The 15051-nt window shown below is 40.2% G+C and overlaps 1 protein-coding gene across 1 annotated transcript; it reads left to right on the top strand.

Moving 5' to 3' along the window:
- The first annotated feature begins 7451 nt into the window (after positions 1–7451).
- Positions 7452–14727, top strand: LOC103862291 (zinc finger BED domain-containing protein RICESLEEPER 2-like). Its single transcript, XM_009139986.2, has 3 exons — positions 7452–7835; positions 12442–14614; positions 14696–14727. The coding sequence occupies exons 1-3, from the start codon at positions 7452–7454 to the stop codon at positions 14725–14727; spliced, it is 2589 nt and encodes an 862-aa protein (XP_009138234.2).
- The last annotated feature ends 324 nt before the right edge of the window (positions 14728–15051 follow it).

The raw sequence follows: 15051 nt of genomic DNA, 5'->3' as shown, positions 1-15051 counted from the left end.
AGTAAATATTTTTTAAAAAATATATAAAGATGTAAATATGTGGAAAGAGAATGATAACTTTTTCGATTCATTTGATAGTGATTAGCGATTGTAGTGTATCACTTTGTTTTGAAGTTGGTTAGGTCAAAGAGGAATAGCATAAGTAGTTTTTGTTAGCTCCAGGTTGGAGCCGGTTCAATGTGGAACAGGGGAAGTGCTACACGGTTGAACCGGTATGTGACATATCGATTGACAAGTCGTTACAAGGTGTTGACATGGTAGGGTGTTGGAGAGATATCAGGGAGATTAGATATCTTAGAAAAAAGGATATAAAAGTGTAACGATGCAGGGTGTCTAGGTTACGCTTTTGGGAACTGTTTTTACGTGCTCTGAGGTTTGTTCAGTAGCATTCTTTAGGTTGGCAAGCGATGAGGCTTTCATCGCTAGTGCACTGGATAGATTAAGAATTGGTTCGTCTCAAGTCTGGTTAGACGTTGTATCATTCGGATTAGACTAAGTCCTGTTGGATTGTCTAAAAGATTCTTAATAAAACAAATTTGTGTTTGGAAATATTTGAGAGTCCTTTACTTTAGTTATCTTAGATCTTTCATTTGGTATCAGAGTAGGTCACCTCTGTGGTTCTACTCACAGGTTGAGATCCTGCGACTATCATGGAAACTATGAAAGAACTCGTTACACTACAAAAACCAATCATTTTGGATGAGGGGAACTTTGGTCATTGGAAAGCCAGAATAAGACATATCATTCGAGGGATAGATGAAGACGCATGGACTGCTGTTGAACAAGGGTGGACTGCTCCAACCATGGTGATGGATGACAAGTCCATGGGACCCTTACCCAAGGAGAGGTGGACTGACTTTGATAAGGCTGCATCAAAGTTCAACTCTAAGGCTCTCACGACGATCTTCTCAGCCGTTGATCTCGATCAATTCAAAATCATCTAGGGATGTGAATCAGCCAAGGAAGCGTGGGACACACTCATCAATCACTTTGAGGGAAACACTAGTGTAAGACGCACAATAATTGATCATCTAGCTTCTAAATTCGAGAATCTACGTATGGAGGATGATGAATCAATTGGGAGTTTCATCTCAAAGATCAGTTCCATAGCCAACGAAGCCTCTGTTCTTGGAAAGAAATATAATGAGAAGAAACTTGTGAAAAAGGTGTTGAGATGTCTCCCTCCACGATTTGAGGCATATAAAGCTGTCTTGAAGATTGCTATCAACACTAATGAGATGAAGTTTGATCAACTGGCCGGGATTCTCAAGGTTCATGACCTGGAACGAGCTGAAGGACTTCCTAAAGAGCAAAAAGGAATTGCCTTTACTGCAGACAATAAGGAGATTGATCACGTCAAACGAATTGAGGACAACATGAGTCTTATGGCCAAGAACTTCAACAAAATACTTAAACGGGTTGAGAAGGGACAGAGCAGGTCTAGCAACCAATTTCAGAACAGAGACAGTGATCGCGCGAATGCATGAACTGACTCAGGAAGAGGAAACCGTAAAAAGGAACTACAATGTCATGAACGTGAAGGCTACGGTCACTATCGAAATGAATGTCCTTTGACCAAAAGAAAGGAACTGAAATGCATCGAGTGCAAGGGGTATGGACACACAAGGAGCGAGTGTCCTAACAATCTCAAGAAGGACAAATCACTCATCTGCTTCAGCGACACATAATCTGAGGAGGGCAGCGACAATGAAGAACTACTCATGAACTTTGTAGCTCTGGTTGGCCAAGATGATGCATGTGAGACACTCTCTATGACAGATTCAGAATCTGAGATAGTACCAGAAGGAGATAACTCCGATCTCAAATCTGAGTACCGATTTCTGTTTGATAAGTTCACTAAGCTAAGCCTTGAGAATCTTCAACTGATCAAGGATCGAGCAATGCTGAAGGCTCAGGTAAACATTCTTGAACTGGAACAACCTGCCAAAGATGATGAAATCACTCCAGTGGATACTGAAAACAGAGAAAAAGAAAAACGAGAGTCTTTTGAGAAAACCATCTCAGATCAAGCACACAGCCTGAAAAGCCTGGAGACCAGATATGATCAAACCAAGCTGTTGCTGAATGAGGAGTTGGAAAAGAGTCGACTGTTGCAGTACGAGCTCAGTGAGAACTACAAGAAGGTGAGGATGCTTAACACTGGATCTGACAAACTTGATCATATTTTGAGTGTCGGACAATCACCAGTCACCTACCGTGGACTTGGATATCAAGGTTATTGTTCACAGTCAAAGGACCTGGCCCAAGGAGTAACATTTGTGAAAGGCTCTCAACAGACTAGTACAAGCACACCTCAGACAGTTGGTTCTGACAATTCAACGGTCACAAAGAGCACACGTATATCTTCCACAAAACGTAAGAATGGATGCATGTTTTGCTGCAAAGCAGGTCATAAGGCATCTAACTGCTATTTCATGAGAAATCAACTTCAACGCGCGTGGAGAACCAGCAGATGTTTCATGGAACCTAGCAAAGTGGGACATGTGTGGATTGCTAAGACGGATCTGTATCCAAAATATGGAAACAGAGTCTCATCACTAAGGATCAACACTGATACAACGACAGGGTCAGAACCTGAACTCTCTCCTATCAGTGCTCAGAGAGAAGGAAAAGCTATAATGTGCAATCTTGCATTCATTCGAGACTGGGAACCATCTGATGAAGCGTCAGTGTCACACCACAAAGATGAAATGTCACTCCCTCAGAACTATGATCCTCTACGTAAAGACATGAGCAATGAGATGATCGTGGGAAACATGGCATACACATCAACTGACAGCGCTAAGCAGACTGATCTTCCTTGGTACTTTGATAGTGGCTGTTCAAGACACATGACTGGAACCCTGGAATGCCTGGAGAATGTAGAAGAAATTCAAGGTGGAAAAGTAACCTTCGGAGATGGAGATCAAGGAAAGATACTTGGTGTTGGCTTGACGGATATAGCTGACCTTCCACATCTCATAAATGTGTTCTATGTCAGAAGGTTTGAAAGCCAATCTCATCAGTGTGAGTCAACTCTGTGACGAAGGACTCCAGGTCATCTTTGACAAAAAGGAGTGCCGAGCAGTAAACGACATAGGAGACATCATACTGTGTGGATATCGCTCGGGCAATAACTGCTACATGTGGAAACCATCAAGCCAATGTCTAACTGCTAAACAATCACAGACAGAACTTTGGCACAAGAAACTTGGACACATGAACACCAATGGTCTTTCAAGACTCGTGAAGGCTGAGGTAGTGAGAGGAGTTCCAGTCCTCTCAGATCAGACAGATAGCATATGTGGTGCCTGCTGCAAAGGTAAGCAGATCAAAGTTCAGCATAAACAGGTATCTCAAATTAACTCAAAACGTGTCCTTGAATTAATTCATATAGACCTTATGGGTCCAATCTCACCTGAAAGTGTTGCTGGAAAGCGATACATCTTTGTGTTAGTTGATGATTTTTCCAGGTTCACTTGGGTAAGATTTCTGGGACATAAATCAGATGCCCTTGAAAGCTTTCGTATCCTAGCTCTGCAACTCAAGCAAGAGAGAGGAGGAGGAATTGTCCAAATTCGTAGCGACCACGGGGGAGAGTTTGAGAACAACCTGTTTGACAAGTTCTGTGAAGATCAAGGCATACAACATCAGTATGCTGCACTACGAACACCTCAGCAAAATGGAATCGTTGAGCGAAAGAACATAACTCTTCAAGAAATGGCCTGAGCTATGCTAGCTGGTAATCAGGTTTCATCTGGATTCTGGGCAGAAGCTGTGAATACAGCGTGCTACATCATCAACAGAATGTATGTCAAGCCTAAGATCAAGACCACACCATATGAGATCCTCAAAGGAAAGACACCGAACCTCAGCTACTGTCACGTCTTTGGATGTCTCTGCTACATTCTGAATGATAAGGATCATTTGGGGAAGTTCGATGCTAAAAGTGATGTGGGGATGTTCCTTGGTTACTCTACCAATAGCTCAGCCTATCGTGTCTTCAATTCAAGAACTAAACTGATTGATGACAAAGTGAATGTAGTCTTTGACGATAGAGTTGGCTTCTATCAACAAGGTGTAACTCGAAGAAACGTGAGTGTCACACAAGAAATAACTAGAGATACTGATATACCTTCTCCTCATGAAGAGATCTCTGAGATTGATGACCAGATTATCCCTTCTGAAGTCAATGTGCATAAAAACCACTCACCTGACGACATTATTGGAGGAGTGTATGATGAACGTCTAACTCGGAAGAAGCAGATAAACTTCAAAGATATGGTCAAGCTAGCATGCTTTCTCACAGAGCTAACAAAAGTGGAATGCTTCATCTCTCTATCGGAACCAAAGAACTTACAAGAGGCACTGGAGGATGAGTTCTGGACTGCATCAATGCATGAGGAGATGGAACAATTCACAAGACTACACGTGTGGGACTTAGTTCCGAAACTTGAAGGAGTGAACATCATTGGAACCAAGTGGTTACACAAGAACAAAACTGACGAGAACGGCAATGTGGTCAGAAACAAGTCTCGACTAGTTGCGCAAGGCTATTCACAAATAGAAGGCGTCGACTTCGATGAGACTTTCGCTCCGGTTGCTCGTTTAGAGTCAATACGTCTGCTATTTAGAATTGCGTGTAAGCTGAGAATCAAACTGTATCAGATGGACGTCAAGAGCGCTTTCCTAAATGGACTGCTCCAAGAAGAAGTCTACGTGAGCCAGCCAAAGGGATTTGAAGATCCACATTTCCCCGATCATGTATACAAGCTGAGGAAAGCACTCTATGGACTGAAACAGGCCCCTAGAGCCTGGTATGAGAGATTGACTCAGTTTCTCATCACCTCTGGGTTCAAGAGAGGAGGCGTGGACAAGACACTGTTCATTCAAGAGATTGACTCACACATTCTGGTGATACAAGTTTATGTCGATGACATCATCTTTAGAAGCACCTCAAAGACCCTAGTTGACGAATTTGTGAACACAATGACAAGAGAATTTGAGATGAGCATGGTGGGTGAACTGAGTTACTTTCTTGGGCTTCAAGTCAAACAGATGGATGATGGAGTTTTCGTCACCCAAAGCACCTATGCTAAGAACTTGGTGAAGAGATTTGGTCTGCAAACCAGCAAGACTGCCAGAACCCCCATGAGTACAACGACCAAACTGTCTAAAGATGAAGGAGGTACTAGTTTGGACGAAAAACTATATCGAGCCATGATCGGCAGCCTTTTGTACCTCACTGCAAGCTGACAAGACATATGTCTCAGCGTGGGCATATGTGCTCGATACCAGGCCTCGCCTAAAGAATCCCACATGAACGCTATCAAACGAATTACCAAATACGTGAAAGGTACACTAGAGTATATCTACATTATACATTTGATACTAATGCGAATCTAGCAGGGTATTGCGACGCTGATTGGGCAGGATGCGTCGACAACAGAAGAAGCACGTCTGGAGGGTGTTTCTTCCTTGGAAACAACTTAGTGTCTTGGCACAGCAAAAAACAGAATTGTGTGTCACTATCCACAGCTGAAGCTGAGTACATCGCCTTGGGGAGTTGTTGCACTCAACTACTCTGGATGAGGCAAATGCTGGTGGACTACGGGTACCTCTCTGACTCTATGCTTGTTCATTGTGATAACATGAGTGCCATTAACTTATCTAAGAACCCAGTGCAGCACTCTCGTACTAAGCATGTCGATCTCAGACACCACTTTGTAAGAGAACTGGTTGAGCAAAAATTGGTAGTCATTGAACATGTACCATCTGAGAATCAGCTTGCAGATATCTTCACAAAACCGCTGGATTTCAACACTTTCCTGGGGCTCCGAAAGGCCCTGGGAATCGTAGATCTCTGAACAGAGCATCATGAGGTCAGCTAGGAAGGTCTGTATGTACAAAAATAAACACATATCGAGTCCACACCAAGCGAAACCTGAGCGTACAAATTCAACTAGCTGAAAGACAAACACCAGACCTGAGGAACACGTTGCTGACACATATCCCATGAAGAAAGACACTCTTCTCGGACCAGGATGTCACCCCATTTTAGTTATGAGCTATGATCACTGTCTGGAGTGGATCAAGAAACACCTGAAAACAACTGAAGGTAATAAACGGTGGAGTGCCCACCAAAAAAAAAAAAAAAAGGAAGCAAGGCCCAGTGTGATAGACATTCGTCCTAGAACAGGGTATCACCATGCTCGTGCTTCTGGAGCCGATCACTGTCTTGATTGGGCAGATGTCTGAACAATGGCTCAGTGTGACGAACACTCGGTCTGGATCAGGGTGTTACCACACTCTCAACTGGCATCGATCACTGTTCTGATTGAGCACAAACATGGTCTGACTTCTGGAGAAATAAGAAGTTAAATAATCCTCCCGATGAACATGAAGTGGGAGGCAGGTATGCTCAGAATGATACTAAGATGGTTTTGCTGGTGACTTGATGTGTGGTTAGATTTGTGCATGATTTTGAACTTCCATGACTGGCTCACCGTGACAGACTCTATGTAAGGAGTCATGTACATAAATCCTTGTAATCGGAACCTCAGGCTGCTTAGCTTCATGACCTATTGATGATTGCTCACCAGGTTTCTCACGAATGTGTCATGCGAAGAAAGTGTGTGACACACATAATGGGTAGTGTAACCCATCAAAAACACGAATCATTAAGCCTAACTTGTTCTTCACGATTATGTCAATGCTTAATGGGCCAATTTATCTTGGGCCAAGTAATATGTCTTTGTGGTGTGGTAGCGTTTGTTTTTAGGTAAACCTTGACCCCCCCTCAAGTGTAACACACCAAGTCGGCGATTCCACATCTCCACAACCTGTAACCGTTAAGGAGAAGCTCGCGATTAACTCGCAACACCAACTCAGCAAACCTGTCGACACCGGTGCCTGAAACTGCCGTCTCCAGCTCCCGGAAAAACCCACGCAAATCCTCCCAACGCCAAATCAGATGCACTCCACCACCGGAGGACTCTGAACCTGAAGTGGAGTCTCTGTCTGAAGAGAACTCATCGGAAGAGGAAGAAGACATGCAGGAAGAGATCCTTCCCAAAGAAACACGGTATGAGAACAGCCGAACTGCGTTTCAGGTTCTGTATCAAGAAAAACCAGATCTACTGCGACCATCAAAGAAACCTGTGTCAGCCTGATTCATGACCCAAGGGGCTAGAGAAAGGTATGTCAGTCTCAAACCGAGGCAGTTCATTCACCAGTAACGTCACTCTCTCTCGGATAAAAACCTCCAAGATGTCAAGAAGGTAGTTGCTGACGCCGGGCCACTCTACACAGTCTGTGACTCTGATTCATTTCAGCCGTCTATAGTTCGAGAATTTGTGGCTAATTTAGGGGATGCTGAACCTCGAGGAGATGGGATTGCTGTCTATGTACGAGGATCGTTGGTAGAATTCTCTCCGAGTTTAATCAACACAATGTACTGCATCCCACACTTTGAGGAAGATTCAAGCTGGGGGAATGAGAATCTTGATAAAGTATGCACCCTCCTCTTTGGGAACAGAATCAAACGTTGGGAAGACATGAGCTCGAAGTACTTGACAGTCACAAATCAGGTGTTGTACAAACTAGTGTGCTCAAACTGGATCCCAACGATGAGCTACACAGCCATGAATGCAGAACGTCTCCGATTCATCTACATGCTCTATCATCGGAAAGGCTTTAACTTTGAGAAAGTTATCTACAACCAGATTCTAAAAATGGCTGAGAACACCGAGACCGAAAAGAAAAAAAGGATCATCTTGCCCACCTTATATGCCAGCTCCCAAGACTACAAATCTTTGCCTTCTATTGGATTTGTTGTTAGCTTAATATAATATAAATGTAATCATGTTATTAACTCACTCATAATCATAATGTATTCAGGAATGGAATTTGAAACGAGAGACCTCATAAGGGAGATCAGTTATAAAACATTTTGTTTTGTTATTACTTATTGTTAAAGAATATATTGACAATATATAGAGAAGAGAAGTTTATAAAGTTGATATTAAAAGCGGAGGATATGTTCTAAGAGCATCTCCAATGTATAACTCCATTAAAAGTGAAAATGAAGTAAAATTGCTCTAACCCTACTCAATTTTCCACTCCATAATGGAGTGATGAACAACAAAAAAAGAGATTACTCTATTTATGGAGTAAATTTCATTATGGAGTAAGATATGGAGTTGGGTTGGAGCATTTATTACTCTATATTCACTTTTATTCCATTTTAGAGAAAAAAATGGAATAGGGATAGAGATGCCCTAATGCATTTACAAATGAAGATACATAAGCATTTATTGCACCTAAAACAAAAACCAACTAAACACCCACAAAAGGCTAAAAGTCGACAATAATGCCAAAAGATTAGTGGGTGAATGAAATTCCACTAAGATGCATTTTTAAGTTTGATGTTCTTATGTACCTTTTATTCGCACTTAGTGGTACACATATATACACAGAGACAACACAACACCATGCATAGTATTATACATACCAGGTGCTGCATACAATTTGTCTATATATATATATTCTATTTTCAAAATAAATAAACACATTTTAGTAATAATAAAAATGATATACGCATCGGCTTGTAAGAATAAAAAGAAATATATGTCGGGCAGCATCGTCAACTTTAGTATTGATTTGGATCCCAAATCCAGACTCTTATAAAAATAATTTAGTACATGATTAGAAGATACATCAGTCAAAAAACAATATTAGAGAAGATACACACGATTTATAGTAGTTCACCTTAATGTGAAAGTTACATACATTTTTAACATTGCGGATTTCTTCCCTATGACCAATTGAAAAAAAAAAAACAAATATGTTAGGTGAAAGAACACTCATGTTAGATGAACATCTCGCCTATGCATTGCTTTGTACGTAACGATCAGTCGAATAAGTATAACTGCATAATCTCCATGTACAGATAAGTTTTATTTTTTCCTCACCTTGACGTATACAAATATTCCATTCACCAACAATAGAGAACTAGACTCTTATATGGAAGTCAACTGTCAGATGTAGTAGAATAAAAGCATATGCATTACTTTGTTAGCAACGATCACATATATATGTCCGACCAGAGAGATAGTCAACTCGGTATATGATTCGACAATTAGTTAATCGTCAGCACCTGAGAAGTCATGCCACTGTATGTATATCTATAGCATCAAGTATCGTATTCTATCTGCACCATATGCAAATGAATTACAGAATCACATGTTTTACATCTCAGTTGAAAACAAAACCTAATCTATCTAAAGTATTAGGTCAAAACAACATATTCGGAGTTGTATTATTGTAATCTAAACACAAAACAGAAAATGACTGGTATATGAAATCAAAATAATACCTAGTAATAAAATATCATGCTAGAGTTATAATCTTTTATACAAAATACCTATATATAATGGTTATTAATAGTTCAAGATATGAAACATGAATATTTAACTATTGTGAATGATAGCTAAATAGCTTATTGTAAACATGACCAAGGTTTACTACTAATGAAGCAATGATTATGTAATTTAATATTTGGTTAATCTATCTAAACTCTGCGAGAAACAAGAGACTCTACTGCCTAATAAAGAGAGCATATTCCGATCCCTCGCATGTTGTGTATAGATATATATTCCTGTAAAGTAAATTACATTTATCAACAACTTATTATACTATGTTAAAATATGATATAAGTTGGAAATCAATAGACTTAACCTTTACAATTTAGTATTTTTAATTAAATGTGATCTAAGACCTGACTCACCAGAAAAAGATCTTCAAGTTACCTGTTAGACATTTTGCAACATTTGCTTTTCCATATCATAAAATATTAATTGCTTTATCTCAACTTTTGTGTGTATCAAACTACCAATAAACAAATCGATAGATATCAAAGTTCTTAAAATAATTTCAGTAGTGGGCACGTATGATTGATTACTATCAAATATGCATGCGGGTGTGAACAATTATATTAACAAACAAGCTTATCCAGAGCTTCAGCGTCTTCAAAAATCAAAGAAAAATAAACTAGTCAGATCGAGTACCGTAGAACCCTATAATAGCCTCCAACTCTAGGCTTCGAGCCTGCTCAAGAGGCCACCACAGTCCCTCTGGAACTTATGGCAACTCTTTTTTCACCTAAAAAGTCAGCGATTTATTATATAAAAAGAACAATTAATTATCTATCATTGCGACAAATAAACGCAGAAAACATTTTAGAAAAAGACTTACTCAAACACACACCATTGCTCAACATCAGGTGGGGAAAGCTTTCATACCAAAAAAGGTGGGCAAAGCTTTTCTCTCTAGACGTTTCATGTATTGTTAAATTATACAAAAAAAAAAAATTATATTTAAACTATCATTCTTCATGTTTGATTTCCCCCCTTCAAATCTTGCAAATAACATATTTACGAATTTTGAAGATATTACAGATGACATTAAGACATCATCCGTATACATGGTTCTTCGGACCACCAGGTTCAACCAAAAACTCGCTACTATAACGAATTTAGTATTACAACTTGTACGATGATATCTAAGAGCAACTCCAATGGTGATATCACCATTGGAATCCTTAGCATTAAAATAATATATATATTTTTTTTAAAATAGTTAAGGACTCTAAGCATTAATGTAGGTCCAATGGTGTTATCCGAAATGGAATCCTTAGATTTTTTTTTTTTTTTTTTGAATCTTTAAAATATTTTAAATTTATTTAAAATAAAATAAAATTTTTCATTTATTGAAAGACTAAATGTAAACATACAATAACTAAACATCTTCATCATTACCAAACTTGTTCCAAATGTTTTGAATCAAATCATATTTCAATTGTGCATGTATGTGCGGGTCACGAACACGTCGCCGTATGTCAAGCATAGTACGGAGATTTGAAGCCGCGGGAGAAAATGACATATCCACCTGTGAACTTCTACTCGAGGCTCCTTCTTCAAACTCTGATGTATCATACTGAGTATATCCATTGCGTTCATTTTCTACTATCATATTGTGTAATATGATACATGTTCGCATTACCATCCCTATTTGTGTCTTATCCCACAAAATAGCCGGGTTTTTCACTATTGCAAATCGAGCTTGCAATACTCCGAAGGCACGCTCCACATCTTTTCTGGTTGATTCCTGAACTTTTGCAAATAACTCGGCTTCAGGCCCTTGAGGGTTTGATATAGATTGGATAAATGTTGCCCATTTTGGATATATGCCATCTGTGAGGTAGTATGCCAAATCATACTGGTGTCCGTTGACCTCATATTGTACCCTTGGAGCTCGACCTTGTAAAATATCATCAAAAACAGGAGACCGATCGAGAACGTTAATATCGTTTAATGTACCTGGAGGACCAAAAAAAGCATGCCATATCCAAAGATCTTGTGAAGCTACGGCCTCCAAGACAATTGTTGGCTTTCCTGATCCACATGTGTACTGTCCTTTCCAGGCGGTTGGGCAATTTTTTCACTCCCAATGCATGCAGTAGATGCTTCCTACCATTCCCGGAAAGCCACGAATCTCTCCAATATCGAGTAGTCGTTGGAGATCCTCTGGAGTGGGCCTCCGTAGATACTCATCTCCAAATAAAGATATTACGCCTTCTGTGAAATTGCTTAAACATGAAAGTGCTGTGCTTTCTCCAAGTCGGAGATATTCGTCAACGGCGTCAGCAGCACAGCCATAAGCAAGCATGCGAATTGCCGCCGTACACTTTTGTAGTGGAGATTAGTCCTGGGCATATAAACCGGATCCGCAAAACCCGACCCGACCCGATCCGAAAAACCCGAAAATGTTCGGCTTCGGTTTTGCCTAATAACCCGATCGGTTTTGAAATTTCTGTGATTCGGATTTCGGTTCGGTTCGGATTAAAACCCGGAACCGTTCGGTTTACCCGAAAACCGAATAACAAACCAACAACCTGTCATTATTGTTCTTAGGTTAGGCGTGTCTCTTGGGACTCGATGTTTTCTAACTTTTCTTCTCGACTCTCGAACAAACGAAACCGTAGAGTCCTAAGCAACGATTGCGATTTCGAATGCATCTTGAGAAACTGGAATCCTTTAAGGATGTTGTCCCTTCTCCCTTCCCTTATATTTCACCATCTCCCTCTCCAATTGAAACATATCCTCTCTCAGCTTTTTCAACGAATCAATCGAAGGTATGAACTTGAACTTGTTACTTCTTTAATTTTTTTTTATGTTAAAGTGATAAGCCGATAATGATGTTTGTGATTGTGATGTTTTAAAACTTGAGAATGAAATTTGAGAAGTGTGTTCTTTATCAAGTTGATAACTTTAGATTGTGCTCTAGTTCCATAATAGAGTTAGAGTAAATCACTTTGCAGTTTATATTTTGTGATTTTGATGTATTCAGAACTCAAGTTGATATCTCGTTTTTGTTTTGCAGATGGATTCTTCATCACCTCAACGTGAAGCTATCAGAGATGATGATGAAACTCAGGGAAACGATGATGAGTTTGGGACAACTAGTCCTGTTACTGCAAGTGGAAACAAAAGGAAGACCAAGTCAGCTGCAGCTGTTAAGAAGAAGAAGAATACAAGTACAAGGTCAACAGTTTGGAATCATTACACAAGACTGAAGGATAATCGGAACAAATGCAGCTGCAACTATTGCGGTAGAGTTATGCGTTGTGCAACGTCCAATGGCACTTCATGTCTCAAGAAGCATCTTGGTATCTGCAAGGAACATCAGACATGGGTACAAAGTCAGTCTCAGACTCAACATACTCTGAATGCCGAAAGTGATGATGAAGATGGTGTTCAGTTGAAGCTGGCGAGGGTTTCTAATGAAGTTGTAAGGGAAGCTACTAATGAGATGCTTGTCATATCGGAGTTGCCACTATCCTTTGTTGATGGTTTGGGATGGAAGCACTTCTGCAACAAGGTGAATCTTCCTAAGCCACATTCACGAAGAACAGCAACAAGGGATATTGTTGAGTTGTATGCAAAGAGGAAATCAGATTTGATGCAGCTGATCAGTGGCAACAAGCAAAGGGTTTCTTTAACAACAGACATTTGGGTTGCACCAAGTACAGCAGCTAGCTACATGGTCATCACGGCACACTTCATCGATGATAGATGGAAACTTAGGAAGTTCATCATTGGTTTCAAGCATGTAGCGGATCATAAAGGGGCGACAATATGCTCTGTCTTGCTGGAGTGTATGGCTGAATGGGGGATAAAGAAAGTGTTTACAATAACAGTAGACAATGCCACTGCGAACACTAATGCTCTGAAGTTGTTCAGGGATGCATTCAACGCTTTAGGACCTGAGTGCTTAGTGCTGGGAGGTGAGCTTCTGCATCTACGTTGTTGTGCTCATATCATCAACTTGGTTGTGCGAGATGGTATGCTAGAGGTGGATGCGAGTGTGTGTGCAATAAGGAACGCCATACAATATATCAGAGCTTCTTCTAAGAGAGTCGAATCATTTGATCAGAAGGTTGAGTCAGCAAGGATGACAAGAGGTAGCTTATCTTTGGACTGCAAGACACGATGGAATTCAACCTACCTGATGTTGTCAAGGGCCTTGAAGTTTAGAGCAGCGTTTGATAGAATGGAAGTTGAGGACAAGCTTTACAATGATCACTTTCAAGAGACTGTGGAGGGCAAGAAGAGGGTTGGACCACCAACTTCAGAGGATTGGGATAAAGTGGAGGGTTTGGTTAAGTTCCTGGTAATATTCTACAACTCCACTTTAGTTGTCTCTGCTTCTAACTCGCCTAGTTCCTACAAGTGTTACAATGAGATTGTCACCATAGAAAGGAATCTGATTACATTGAGTACTAGTACGGATGAGAAGCTTAGGACAAAGGCTATGGTTATGAGGGCAAAGTTTAATAAGTATTGGGATGGTCTAAAAGACATTAATAGGCTGTTGATTGTTGCAAGTGTCTTTGACCCGAGGAACAAGATGAAGTTTGCTGGTCTTTGCTTTGAAAAGCTTTATGGGAAAGATAGTCCACAAAGTAAGGTGCTCTACGACTCAGTCACTGATGTCATGGAAAGGCTTTTTGATGAGTACAACGCCTCTGCAGCATCACACACTGCTCCAGCATTTGGTTCATCGTCTCAGAGTCAGAGTGTCCAAGAGTCACAAGATGAGGCTGCGATGGATTCTTCTGATGAGAATGAGTATGGGTATGAAAGAATGGATTCCTTGTACAAGGAAATGGTGAACGAGTTGGGATTTCAAGATGCAAGCACTGAGTTAGAGCTATACTTGAAGGAGAAGGTAGAAATTCCTAAACCCAATCCTCTAGGAATTCCATTTGATGTTTTAGGTTGGTGGAGGATCAACAGTTCAAAGTACCCGACCTTAGCTGCCATAGCTAAGGATGTTCTAGCTATGCAAGTCTCTTCTGTTGCATCAGAGTCTGCCTTTAGCACAAGTAATCGAATCCTTGATCCATCGAGAAGTTGCTTGACCCACTACATGATTGAGGTTCTCATGTGCACAGAACAATGGCTTAAGTGTGAGATTCGAATCAATGAAAGAAACGTGGTTTCAACTCAGCAACTGATTGCTGAGATTGAATTACAAGATGAACTACAAAGAGGTATGTTCTTAGTTCTTAAGTTGTATTAAGTTTTGAGTATTCCAGTTCAGCTTTTAATCTTCTCTTTTTCATTTTGTGTAGAGTTTGAGCCGCAGCTGCACTTCCAAACCTGAGAGTCTTAGGCTGAGAATGTGTCATGCGAATCAAGTTCTAAGCAAGGTACATGTTCTTATTTACTGATAGAGTTTGAGTCTCAGCTGCATTGCTTGTTGACGAGTTCAAGTTTTAATCCTCTGCTCTCTTTTGTAGGTCTCTTCTGTTTGCATTGCTTAGAAGTGTCTTGAAGAACATTTTATCTGGTTTTATTATGTTTCAGTTTGTTTGAGGATGTTATTTCTGTTTCAAGGATGTTGCTTCTGTTTGTTTGAGGATGTTACTTCTGCTTTCATGATGTTGTTTCTGTTTTAAGGATGTTGCTTCAGTTTGTTTCAGTTTGT

The sequence above is a fragment of the Brassica rapa genome, chromosome A03 (assembly GCF_000309985.2).
Source record: "Brassica rapa cultivar Chiifu-401-42 chromosome A03, CAAS_Brap_v3.01, whole genome shotgun sequence".
In the NCBI taxonomy this organism is placed as follows: Eukaryota; Viridiplantae; Streptophyta; class Magnoliopsida; order Brassicales; family Brassicaceae; genus Brassica; species Brassica rapa.
Note: the sequence above shows the minus strand (reverse complement) of the source record. Positions and strands in the feature narration are given on the sequence as shown.

What these genes read in the sequence shown, in the direction of transcription:
- LOC103862291 (XM_009139986.2), top strand. Translation starts at nt 7,452, where the DNA reads ATGTACTGCATCCCACACTTTGAGGAAGATTCAAGCTGGGGGAATGAG. An exon ending in TGCCTTCTATTGGATTTGTT is followed by an intron (nt 7,836 to 12,441) that starts GTTAGCTTAATA and finishes TTTGTTTTGCAG; the next exon opens with ATGGATTCTTCATCACCTCA. An exon ending in ACAAGATGAACTACAAAGAG is followed by an intron (nt 14,615 to 14,695) that starts GTATGTTCTTAG and finishes CATTTTGTGTAG; the next exon opens with AGTTTGAGCCGCAGCTGCAC.